The sequence below is a fragment of the Manacus candei genome, unplaced genomic scaffold (genome assembly GCF_025592945.1).
Source record: "Manacus candei isolate 608988 ecotype Guabito, Panama unplaced genomic scaffold, ASM2559294v1 h1tg000067l, whole genome shotgun sequence".
In the NCBI taxonomy this organism is placed as follows: Eukaryota; Metazoa; Chordata; class Aves; order Passeriformes; family Pipridae; genus Manacus; species Manacus candei.
Window position 1 is genome coordinate 5,194,750 of NW_026138115.1, and position 13,677 is coordinate 5,208,426.

The window sequence follows — 13,677 nt, forward strand, 5'->3', positions numbered from 1 at the left end:
GTCCGTGAATTCCCTCCAAAGCTATAGGGTGGCTCCCTCCTCCTCCTCCTCCTCCCCTTCCTGCTCCGGCTCTCCTGGGCGAGCCAGGCTGCTGCTGCTGCATTCAGTCGGGGTGGTCCCCAGCCTCGCCCCTGCCTCGCCCTAGCCATGCTGCTGCGGCTCACGCCCCATGGCTGACTTTTGTTACCCCTCTAGTGCCCGGGGCTGAACTGAGGTGGGCGCATTTTCGGGTGGTGTCTGAGGCTTAGAGAGCGTGTGCGTGTGTGGGAGGTGTCCCTGGGGGTGTGGGGGGCTGGCCGACTCCCCGATCCTGGCAAGCCTGCTTGCTCGCCAGCCCGGGTGGCCCCTCGGGTGGGCGCAGCAGAGGGGCCACGCTGCAGCGGGGACCCCGCCATCCTGACATCTGCAGGTGGATGGAGCGAGACGGCTGCGGGAGCCTCTCCTGGAGCCAGCAGCACCCTGGACCCGCTGGCCATCTCAGTCTGCTCTGTTCCTGCTCCCCCAGATTCTCTCCGGTCCTCAGTCCATCCCTTCTACCCCTCTCTCTGCTGGGGTGTCTGCACCCCTCCTCACCTCGTCGGCACCAACCCCTCCACTCCACTCCCCTGCCCGCCCCTCCCCAACCTCTTCGATTTATTTGTGTATTTTTTTCCTTGGCAACCACCAGTTCCTCTCAGTCAAACAACGCAGGCTCCCTATAATTTGAAATTAATTTGTTTGACTGCAGCATCGAGACAGGAAGGTTGGGAATTTATTTAATTCTTTTTACTCCCTTTGCAAAAAGGAAGCAATGAAATTTCCAATCGAGACTCCAAGAAAACAGGTGAACTGGGATCCTCAAGGTTGGTGATTCTCTATTACTATAATTACTGTAGTAATAACAATTATTATTATTTCTTGTGTCTGTTGACTCGTAGGAGAATATGTGACTCCAAATGGGAGGAGGCGTTGGATGCTTGGCTGCTTCCCATGTGCGCTGTTCAGTCTTTCTTGCTCAGTCCTAGCAGTGCATTACAAAATGCTACTCAGATGTGGGGTTGGGTGGCTGCGTGGGTAAAACCTCTTCAAGGTGTAAGTTTTACAGTTCTATATTTGATATATCTTTTCCCTCCTCTCTTCTCCCTTTTTCTTGAGTATTTTCATGGTAAACTTGCCTGGGATGGCAGTGATCTCTGGCTCACAGCATTGTTTGTTTTATCAGTGGCTCCTTTGTTGTTTCTAGTGATCATTGTCTCTGCTAAATGGGTGGTACAGGAGTGGACACAGATGTGACTGCTTGCTCAGGGCTCCTCGATGGCACATGTTTGTTGGCAGGAGCAAAATGCTGCTGCGATATAACCCTTAGTGTGGACGGTATAAAAAGACACATTAAATAATAGAGCCCAAAGGGACCTTTACACTCTTTACTCTGTGTTGTTAACAACTGACTGGCCCAAGTGGATAGTTTGATTAACTATATAGGTACGTTTAGAGTCAGACTTGGGGAGTGTGTTCGTGTGATGGTGGAAGGAGATTTACGCCAGTGCAGTGGTTTTCAATAAAATGATCCAAGTGGTGTTTGAAAATCATAATCAAATCCTCTCCTTTCCTGGCATGGGGAGGAAGTTCATCTGCATCCTACAGAAGTGACTGAAAAAACCCTACTGGTAATTTATATACTGGTGTGTCATATTTCTGTGCATCATTAGAGAAGCAAAACTACTTGAAGCCGTATGCTCAGGTTTGCAGCAGAACTGCTGGCAGCCAGTCACTGTACAGCAGTGCTTGCAGGAAGTATAAAGTGATAGCACAGGCTTTGATTACTCGTCTTTATTCCGCAGGTTTGGTTTTAGTGGTCAATTTGCTTGTCATCCTCCATGCCCTCACATTCACAAAATGAAACATTAGAAACAGTTTCTCCTGGTGTAGAAGGGATACGGCAGAACAATCCTCTGAGCAGATATGATGTGCTGTTTAAACAGTATACACAATTAAGCTTTAGTTTAAGCCTTACTACATCTCTAATTAGGTGAAGGCTGAAAACGACACATCAGCCTTCTCCGCCCTCAGCTTCCCAAAGAACACATGGATGGATAGTAGTGCTAACAGAGATTTGATTATTGTAATAACAGTATATCCCTTGTCCTATGGTCAAAATTCTGTGAAAACTTGCCCTTCCCAGGTGCTTTTCTGAGTATTTGTTGCTGCAGCTTCATTTTAATTCATTTTATGTATTGCAAAATGCCTTTTATTGCAAAAAGCTCTTGTCTTCTTTCCTCTGACAAGGCATATAGAAAGATGAACTGATGACATTCGGTGTGGAGCTCCTTTGCTTGGCAATCAGCTTTAAAGCGTATGGATCCAACAGGTGGTTTGCCACAATTTACTGATGTGACAGAACTATAGAATACTGTAGCAGTTAACAGATCACAAACCCAGCAGGTTTCCTCTCTGCCAAGCTGAATGCCTGCTAAAAACTGCAGAATCCTATTAGTTATTTCTCCTCAGTGTATTGACTTCGTTAGGCAGGCAGAATGGATGCTAATGTATAGCCAAGAAATGTTATTTTCTAATTCTCTATGAGGCTCAGGAAATAGATAAAATTTGGTCAAAGGGAAAAAAGGCAAATGGGCAAGGAAAAGCTGTCTAAGGCCCAATCCTTTAATCAGTAGAGGAACAGTGCAGTGACACTGTACTCACATACTCCCACTGAAAAATTAGTTGTGTGTGTAGAAGATAAGGTAGTTCAGCATTCTATTACTTTTGAAACAAAAATATATTTACGTAGATATAAATGTTACTAGTGATCTACACAAAAAAGCTAAAAGCTCTAAAATTAATTTAATTTACGGTTACATATGTAGTCTGTTCTCTGCATGTACATGTGAAGAATGATGTTATGTTTTGCATCCTATGTGGAATCTTTGGAGTTAAAGACTGAAGTAGTTTTTCTTAGATACAAAGATCAATATGTAAAAAGTTGGTGATGCAAGGATGCAAAGAGTCCTAAATATTAAAAGCACAACTCATCTCCAGTTAGTGTTCACACTCCAATACCAGGCTCATTTCAGATTGTATTGTATGATTGTGCCCTGTTCTGGTCATCAAACGGAGAACACACAGTTTCCATAGTTTTGTCTAGTAGGAATTGTGCTAACTTGTGCTAAACATACTTGAAGGATATCAACTGATGCTCCTGGCAAGCAAGCTAGCAGCCCAAGGACATAAGTGAGAGTTATGGTATCTCAAAGTTTGTTTAGATCTGATTATTCCAGGCAATATTTTCTAGAAATTATACACATTTCTAAAGGCCAGGGCCCTTGTTGTGGAGATATGGCTGGCTTGGAATTGATGATGCTGCTGGTTTGAACCCAGGTCAGAATGATAGTCATTGAAATGAATTAATGCTCAATTTCGTAATGCTAACTGAATATAAATATTTACGTAGATAAATAGATTAGAGACTGCTGGTAATTTTCATCTGATGTAAAACTGATAGTCTCAGTTCAGATTAGCAAAGATCAATATACCATAGAAAGACACTGTGGAGAGAAAAGGTGCAAAAGAATAGAATTGTCATGAAAGATGGTGTCTGACAGATGGCTAATGGGAGACTGATTTCTCAGCCATTAAACTGGGTCAACCAGAGCTTGGAAACTGAACTGTGATATTATTGTTTTGTATATTATCTTATGTGTCTGGTATAAAGTATACCTGCGTGTTCTGTGTAAATGATGAGTGAGTTTTCTAGATAAACGAAATATACAATCTGGAATTGTATAAGGTCCAGATTCCTACAGTGAAGTCCACTGTTATCCCAGGCAATGAAACTATGTAATTCCATTAACAAACAGATCAAACTCAATTCCAAAAGTAACTGGGACTTGTCCCTTGCAATCCAATGTGAAATATGCCCTAGAATCCCATATATATTGACTAAAACCCACACAATTTGTATACAGTGAATGAATAGTGTAAGAAATGAGTAAGAAAACCAAGAAGGTACCTCAAGAATGTTTTAGGGAGCACTGGACCCATAGAGTAGGGGTACAGGATATCACACTACCTGGCCTTACGTTTTAAAAAATAAGCTTCCCATTTGTTTTACTGGTGGAACCAGCCTGTATATGCACAATCAGAAAACATTTGATCTGCCTATCTCTAATTTTTACTTGTCGCATTTGATACAATTCAGGTAAAGCAATAACTGAAATTAGTGAAAGACCAGATTCTTAGTTTCATACCTCATGCAACTTCTCATCTATAGATTTTCAGAATATAAAAGTGGATTTACAGCAGCATATGAAGACATTAATTCTCATAATTGTTGTTCGTATCTCTCCCCTTTCTTGCATTCCTCTTGCTGTTTGTTACACCCACCTGTTGTCCGTGCTTTAATTGGCTTATTATATCTTTGCAGATATATTTTTATACAGTACCTAAACCACAATATGTCCCTCATCCTGTCTGAGACATCTGGATGTTACAACAATATCAACTTTTTTCCTAAAAATTACCTGCTTAAAATTGATGTTTCTTTGTAGAAAAGAAAGGTAGATGAGACTGTTTCCAATAAGATCAAAAATGATTCCCAAGTGAGACTGTCTAGCAGGGTGATGGTGAGATGTCTTTTCCAAGGGAAGTATGTCTGCCTTACTGATGCTCTTAGTAGGCAGCAAGTGGAGTTCAGTTTTGTTCCATCCTTTGTGCCTGCAGTTTTTTGCTGTCATTGCAGTGATACGGACTGTCAGAGCCTTTTGAATTTCCAGATCAATGTTTATCTCTACACTGATGTTTTGGAACTCTAAAGTTTTGATACCAGTTTCTGCATCCTTTCACAAATATATTGTTTTTATAGGATAGCTTTCTGCACTTTGGAGTTCTGAAACCATGCCTTTATTTCTGCCCTTATATTTAATGTGGGAGTTAGTGGTCTGTGGGGAATTCAAACCATGGTTGAGAATCTGGAGTTCCTCTTCAAATTTTGCTACTGACTTACTGTTTAACCTTACGCAAGCTACTTACCCTTTCTTTTCCTTCCTTTTTCCTTGACTGCAAAACAAGAATATTAATGCTTTCCTAATGCACAAGGGTGTTGTGGAATATAATTAACTTGTTTAGAGCAATCTAAGATCTGCTATTGAAAGAAGAGCATATGGATTGCAATCAAATGCTAAAACAATTAGGAGGGAGCAAAACAGCCTGTCATCATACACAGATCACATCAATTAAGAAATAAGGTAGTCTCTGCAATTTACAACTCTAGGAAACTAGTATAATTTACTCTTCTTTACAGACACTGAAGATTCAATTGAGTTTCCCGTTAGAAGTATCTAAACACCTTTGATATTCCCAGGCTGCTGCTCCAGAGGGGCTGAAGTCTTCCATAGGTCCTTTATTACCTGCCATGGGATTTCTCACTTTGCCTGAGGCACCTCAAGCAGTACTAGACACCTATATGTGGGACAACGAACTGAGTCTCAAGTGCCTTCGTGCAGATATCGGGATTGGATCATCCCTTGAGGACTGTTTGAAAAATCTTCAGCATCAGCTACTCAGTACAGATTAAACTGATGCTGCTGGTGGAGTTTACAAATTGCTGCAGTACTTGCTTTTTCTGTTGTTTTATTCAAAGACACCAATGCAGAAGGCAAACAATTATAAAGATGTAGATGAGTAGAATAAAGGTGCTCATTTCAGTCATCTGTTTTCAAGAAGGTATATGAAAAGAAGTAGAATGCCTTTGTGAGCTAGGCTATGTCTTTCTGCATTGGTAAGTCAGTTCTTAGTAGCTCAGTATATGAAGACTGTTCTGGGAAGCTATAATGTGTGAAAAAGTAGCTCTGATGCCCCTAAATGACCCATGGTCATGGTCAATGACCCTGTGCTAGTTGTGTCACAAAATCATATTGGCTACTGGCCCACCCATCTGATAGACTGGGACTCTGCTCTGCCTAGTAAGCATGGGAAAAATTACCCAGTAGAAGTTGAGTAAACAGGAGGTCAGTCCTGGAAGTGCGTGGTGTAGGCACAACAGTGCCAAATATGGTAAGGTGAAAAAATTGAAGAGTTTGGAAAACAAATAGAAAAGAATGAAAAAATCAGAACTATGTGGAGCCTACAGGGGAGACAGATAAGTACCGTGGACCCTAATGTGGTAAGAGATAGAAAGATACAATTAAATTAGGAGGAGAGGAAGAAAGACGGCAGAGAGCTATTAGTTTCGTCAACGTTGTCTTTAGGATACCCTGGAAATGGTAACACTAAGGATTCAGAAATGTAAAATTAGTAGTAAGAAGGTGGCAGAGCAAAGGACTGGGCAGCAGCTTTGTTAGTAATAGTGAAGAAAGACTGAACTCTAGTTAAGGTAAGAAAGATGAAGGGTAGGGTACCATTAAGATGTCATCTGTACTGTGAGAAAAGGAGAATGAAAAAATCAAAGGCAATATGAAGCCATAAGTCTAAGATAGGAAGAGCAGTAGAATTGTCAGCAGTACGAGGGTTAGGACAGAATTATTATTTCAGTGAAGAATACCGATGCTCTTTTTTGCCACATGTACAAGAGTAATCTGTTAATGGCTTTTGGACAGAAAAGTCCCTTGGGCAACTCTTGAAAACTGATGCTACTGAAGTGATGGAGTTTGCTTTTGGGATAAAGATATATGATACCAGTTGTAATTGGGTAGACTTTACTTCAGCTTTTGGCATTTATGTGGATTTATGTAGTTACTATGTGGACTGTATCAGCTTCAGACAGAAGTGCATATTAATGGTGATACACTTTAATTCTTACTCTCTTGATTTAATCCAGAGCTGGGAATTTTACCACTCATTTTGGTGTGAGCAACATGAATTCTTCATTTTAAAAGAACTGTGTTGTTGCCGCAGGCTTTACTGAGTTAAAAGTAAGAGAGTGCCTGGAATCACTGGGAAAACAGAGGCCCTGGATTTTGTGCTCAAAATAGGGTAAGCACCTGGAGTGAAATGGTGAGGAAAAAATGAGGAGGTCAGGATAAGAAAGGGGTAACCAACAGACTAGTATTCAACAGGTAGAGTATTACAGAATTCAGTGTCATGGGAATGCCTAACCTTTATTTTGTAGTAATCTCAGTGTAACAGCAAAAGCTGAAGCAGAGAATATGAATGCTGAACAGTGGTCTCTTTTTTTTAGGGAAGTTTTATGTAAAAGAAGTGACATTCAGCAAAAGGCTAAATACTAATTTTTCTAATACCTTTTTTTATAGGAATATCTCTGGTCTTTGTTTTCTGTAAGGATGAAAACATCCTGGGACCTACCTTAGTCATACAGAGGCTGCTTATATTGCAGTTCCTGAGCCATTGGTTATACTTCTATTGTTTGTCTATAAAGCATGTATAGGAAAACATTTTATCTATAATGGAAAATGTGCTCTAAGATGAACCTGCTGACTTTCATAAATAATGTGTCATGCAGTTCTCACTGGTTACCCCAATGAGGTAAAACAACAAGTGAGAACAGTGCATATCCTATACTCTTGTACTTCAGGGTGGTAGTGCCAATCCTTTTTAGTCCATGGACCATTATTATTCTCCAAACATACTTTCTGGGCTGCTTTTCACACAATCAAACATCAACTAAGATTATTTAAACAAAATTATATTTCATATATGAACTATGAATCTCTTATCATGTTAATGAATCACAGAATTGAGGCTGTGTCGTTGGTCTGGGAATGCTGAGACCAAGAATTCAGATTTCATCTTTTTCTTTAATTGCTAATAAAATTCTTAAGCTACTACAAGTCTTACTATTGTCAAAGTGTCCCAAATGCATGCGTTATTATGTGTTATCCAGTTGTCCTAAATTATAAGCATAGGAGAACCCTGGTATGATTTTGAGGTTAAGGTAGAAATTTCAGTGTGGATATATCCTGGTATTGGAAATTAAAATGAAGGCCAGTAGGGTGATAGAATCTGTTATCAAAATCTGTGTGAGGGGAAAAAAGAGGTAGAAGAGAATAAAGAAGCTTAGCTTAATTTTATTTTCCTGTTTTTAAAATCAAAGGGACCATCCTGCTCAGAGCTAGAGTTGTGACAAGGGGCATGAAATATATGAAAGGGAGTGAAACTTGTTGCACTTAGGAGTGCATCTGGAGTCCCGAATAGCACTAGTGATCAGTTGCAAAGTCTGGGTGTGGGTTCAGTTTTTTTCTTTTTTTAATCCTGACATAGTTAGGTCCAGTGTTTCGTTTGAGTTTGCTATTTGAAATTTGACATTTAAAAAGAAATAAAGACCTAACAAGGAGAGACAAAGCAAAGCTGCTTCAGGAAACGTGGATTACAAAAGAGTGAGTCTCAAGTGTGACAGGATCAGATCTGCTGCCAGAAGTGCAGAAAATGCAGAATGAACAGGGTGTACCTGTAGTAAGGCTGAAAATACTCTGAAAAAAAAAAAGTGTGGACATGAAAATAAGTTTGGCAGCCTTCAACTAAAATTCACTGTTTTCAAGCACATGATGTTCTTTCTACCATTTAGAAGTAGGTGTATAACCTAGGTCAAATTTATAAATTCCCTGAAGTATCTTTATGTCCTCTGTTGGTTCCTCAGGCATGTATCAGGGTCTTTCTCTGTGAACAAAACTAAATCGCAGTATAAATAATCTCATGTACATATTACAGAATATTTTTATCTCATGAAGTAAGTATCTTTCATAGATGATGATTTGTTTATTTGGCTAGTCTCTCATTAGAGAAACAGTCTTATGACTCTTCCATTTGTTCCTCAATTATGTCCCCACACAAATGCATTCAATAGATCTTTAAATTGCTTCAGTTCTTTTTCTCATAATCTGTGGATTATTTATGACTGTGTGACTATTTTTTTGCTGAAGACTGTTTAACTAGTAGGGGATAACAAAAGATAACACCCTAAAAAATCTTGTTAGAAAGCAATACAAGTTATTTTGGTAGCACTATCCTACAGGATCATCACAGTGCTTTAAGCATCAGGCTTTGAGATTTGTTAGAGCCATATGTCCATATCTCAGCAGGACTGACTCATCTTTTCTTCCCTAGGAATTAAAAACCAACATGCTACTGACTCTACTGGATGAGGATTTTGGATTTTGGCACCTTAGACTTGTGCCACTGAATTTCTGAAAATTCAGTAATACGTTGTTGAAGGGTTGCTTGGATTATTTCTCTCTTACTTGATACTGTAATATAATAATACCAGCATGATTTGAAAACAGAAAATCCATACTGACAGCTTGTACAGGGCTTTTATCCTCTCGAGTTTCAGGTTTTCATTTTCAAGAAACAAAAGGCAGTCACTAGCTATTATGTGTTGAAAACCTCATTGATGAAAGAATTATGAAAGAAATGGTACTGCAGAAGCTCACAGTTGAAATGAAGGAAGCACACATCTCAAAGGCATTCTTCCAGGATAACTCAGATCCATCACTGATTACTTATATGTTGAGACTGCTAAGTTTGGATTGCACAGGAAAGCACTGGACACAGACCTTGAGTAGCTTTAATCATGACAGCTACGGAAACAGCAGCAGCACTACTTCTTTATGATGCTACAGCCACCATCCTAATTTGCCTTTATAAGAAGCAGAACCCATTATTAGGTTACAATGATATACTGACATGTAACCTTATGACCTGAATTTCTTATTGCTACCAGACATTTTTTGTTGATTCGGTTTTCTAAAAATAGGCATCTGCTGACATTTAAGAGACTTTCAGGTAGCTGAGATATTTCTATAGGCCTGGTATAAATGATAATGGACCTAAGGGAGACCTTACCCTTCTGGAGCAACAGCTTAAGACCAATTAGGGTATGCCATAGTCTCTTTCATGGTGCATAATATGGGTGGACAATTGAATTACACTTTTTGAGTGTGACTTAGTTGGAGAATCATCATGGCTAGGCTTTGCGTACGAAGATTTGGGAAGGGCTCTACCCACGTTTGTTGCAAGCGCGTTGGTGGCTGAAAAGGCCAATACGAGACAGACATGTCCGGTTGCAAAAGGCACAACAGAAAGACTCCTTAGATGGTATATTCTGCAAGGCACGATTCTTTCTGTGTTGCCTTTTCTCCTCAAGGGTGATCCTGCGTGCTTTCTCAAAAGCATCAGCAGTGTTATAGATGGTGTGTCTCCAGACCTCCCGATTGGAGGCCAGAGTAGATCAGTTATGTTGATCAATATGGCCAAGGCTGAGATGTTGTTTCAGGGAGTCCTTGTATCTTTTCTTCAGGTCTCCTCTCATGTGGCAGCCGGTGGCAAGTTCACCATAAAGCAAGATCTTAGGGAGGCAGTGGTCCTTCATCCTGGAGATGTGCCCTGCCCAGCGCAGCTGTGTTCTCAGCAACATGGCCTCAATACTTGTGACTGCTGCTTGTTCTAGAACAGATGTATTGGTCACATAATCTGACCAGTGGATGTTTAGGATTGTACGGAGGCAGTGTTGATGGAAGCGTTCTAGGTGGTGGTGGTAGATGACCCATGATTCAGATCCATATAAGAGAGTAGACAGCACTATGGCTCTGTAAACACTGATCTTGGTACTTTTCTTCAGGTGTTTATTTCACCAAACTCTTTTATGAAGCTTTCCGAAAGCACTATATGCCTTTGCTAACCTGTTGTCCATCTCTCCGTCAATCTTACCATCCGAGGAGATGAGGCTGCCTAGGTAATTAAACTGCTGGACTGATTTGAGCTCTGATTGGCCAATGGTGATATGGGGATGATGGGGGACTTCTTGAGGTGCAGGTTGATGGAGAACTTCTGTCTTCTTTAGACTGACTTCCAGCCCAAAGAGCTCAGCAGAGTCTGCAAAGCAGGATGTTAAATGCTGCAGGGCTACTTCTGTGTGGGCAACAAGGGCGGCGTCATCAGCATAAAGAAGCTCCCGGACAAGATGGTTTAAGGTCTTGGTGTTTAAGTTGGAGAATAAAACAGCTAAATATAGGTAGGTGTCTGAAATTCTAAGGTATTCTAAGTTTCTAAGGACCTGTTATGGTTAGGGGAAATACAGTCAAGTATGGTTCAGGAAGCCTGGAGAATTCTCAGCAGTTGTCTGGTTTAGGGTCAGCAAAATCACTCTCTGGGCTGCACTGGCCAATTTGACTACATTTGTATTGATGCTAAGGGGATGTATTCCAAGTTATAGCAAAGGAAAGAAATGAGACAAAGGTTGTTTCTGCTTGTATTTTACTCTTCAGCTAAAATGGCTTTGGGTTAATCCTCTTGTTAGGAGGATTTAAGGCAGGTATACACAACTTCTTCCTGTTGGTTTAATTCTCATTTAGTACTTGCTTTGATGTTATGTGAAGTTACACTGTAATGGTTAGTGCAGCTCTGCTGAAAGTTATAAAATGCTAATCTGAGCTTTGCATTGTTAGCAGTGATTTCATTTGTATTCCCCAACTCTGACTGCAGGAAAATGAGTTCATGTTCACCTGCTATACACTGTGCAAGCAAGTTTTTGCTTAGGTAGAGCTTAATTGTGGACAAAATTGATTGTGGGGCCTTAGGTTTCCTTTACTGTCTCTTTGTTAAGTCTGATCTGTGAATGCATGTAGCCACATTTCAGTGATGCAGTATGGCAACATTGTGAAGTACTGTGACATGTTAGAAGCCATGCCATATCAGCACATGGTATCATTATGTAGCTATGGAGTTTTATTATATTTCAAATTACAACTCTATTTTTACACTATTATCTGAATAGAAGCTGAACATTCTTATGTAATTCAGGTGTTGTATCAGACTCCTTATCATCTAAGGTACCCTAAATTATATACTATATACCAAACTCCAAACCAACTTTGTGCAGCCTGGCAGTGACCTGGAGCCCCATGTACCCAACCAGCCTCCTAGTGATGATGTCATGAGCAGCATAATGGGTCTGATGTCTCTTTAACCTAATTCCTTTTGCTTAACTGATCCCTCTTTGACTTACAGTCAATTTCTAGTAATTGTCATACATGCAGACTCAACAGGTAAATAATTTCTGACTGTGGCAGCTTTACTGGTGAAGCTTACACACAAAGGGTAAAAGAAAAATGTGTATGCTATAAGGCATTCAGAATAAGAGAAAATAAAAGTAGCTATGCTGAACAAGGGCATTCAAACAGCAACCTCCTCTTCCTTGTAAAATATCGTTTTTGCACAGAGTAATTTTGTAGTAGCTGTCTTATATGTATGCTTCACCCCATTCCAGAATAGGTTTTTAGAGTATTGGAAAGCTTTCATTTACTTTATCTGAGTGTTAATGTGTATGGGTGTTATAGGCTATAACTCCAATGAGGGAATTTTTCCTTCCCCTGCCTCCATTGTAAGAAAAACTGAGTTTGAAGGGGGAAGGGAGTCAATTAGCTTTACAAAATATCTGGCTGGCAAAGCCGAATTTCTAGCTAATGGCCCAGTAAAGGCTGGAGTGGGAGAGGGGAGGAGTTTTGGGGGGGGTTTGCTGGCTCTCCTTAGAGGGGGAGGGCAGTTTTTGCTGGGTTCTCTCTCTGGGATGGAGATGGGGGTCTGCATGGGTGCATTTGGAGAAAAGGCCTGGGGGCCTGTCTTTCTGGCTTCTTGTCCTGGTCAGCCCTGACCGCTGGCCTCAACTTGCCTGCGAACTGTCTTTTGTCTCCAGCCTGGACCTGCTGCGTTTTCATCGGAGGGTTTTTGTGCTCACTGGGAGGAGAAAAAAAGAGGAGCCTTGGGGCACCGTCATCTGGGGACAGCGATGTGTTCTGTGGGGGTGAACTGTTTTCCTTTCTCCTTTCTTCCATGGGGGAGGGGTCCCCATTTTCTTTTTGGCTTCTCCTGTGACCCGAGACCCCCCCCCACCCCCCTCCCCGTGTGGTGACCGCCAGAGCCCAACAGCGCCCCCTGCTGGCCACGACAGAGACCTGCAGGCCCTGCACCTTCAGCGATCCAACAGCGCCCCCTGCAGGCCACGATTAGAACTGCGCTAAAGGACAGAGAAGTATTCAGACTTTTTTTTTCTTTTGTTTGAAGGGGACTTTTGGGAACAGGACTATTGTCTAGGTCTTTTTTTGGTGTTCTGTTACTGTTCTTGCCAACATACAAGTATCTTTTAATGAACGGTTATTTTTTCTTTTTTTCCACACTTCCTCGATTAAAGCCCCTTAATTTTGAATTTACAATTGCTGAGAGAGAGGAGTTTGATCTGTCTCATAACTCATCCTCTTTAGCAAACATTCCAGTCTCTTCAAACTGAGACAATGGGAACTTAAGATGGCTAAATAGATTAAACCCTTAGGTTATGCAAATAGTAGAGCTCCACTCAACTAAAAAATACCCTGGCCTCTATCAGGAACAGTGTGGCCAGTAAGAGCAGGGAAGTGATTCTTCCCCTGTACTCAGGACTGGTGAGGCCACACCTCGAGTACTGTGTCCAGCTCTGGGCCTCTCAGTTCAGGAAGGACATTGAGGTGCTGGAGCAGGTCCAGAGAAGAGCAACGAGGCTGGTGAAGGGACTCGAGCACAAGTCCTATGAGGAGAGGCTGAGGGAACTGGGGCTGTTCAGCCTGGAGAAGAGAAGGTTCAGGGGAGACCTCATCACTCTCTACAACTATCTGAAAGGAGGTTGTAGCCAGGTGGGGGTTGGTCTCTTCTCCTGGGCCACCAGCAGTAGGACAAGAGGGCACAGTCTTAAGCTGTGCCAGGGGAGGTTTAGGTTGGATA

At 41.3% G+C, this 13,677-nt stretch overlaps 1 protein-coding gene across 1 annotated transcript in view; it reads left to right on the plus strand.

The window, feature by feature from the left end:
- The first annotated feature begins 676 nt into the window (after window positions 1–676).
- KCNK10 (potassium two pore domain channel subfamily K member 10) overlaps window positions 677–13,677 on the plus strand; it is a 70,322-nt gene continuing 57,321 nt past the window's right edge. The window contains exon 1 of the mRNA XM_051806653.1: window positions 677–842. Coding sequence (XP_051662613.1) covers window positions 791–842 — 52 coding nt within the window. The 5' untranslated portion in view covers window positions 677–790. The remainder of the gene's footprint in view (window positions 843–13,677) is intronic.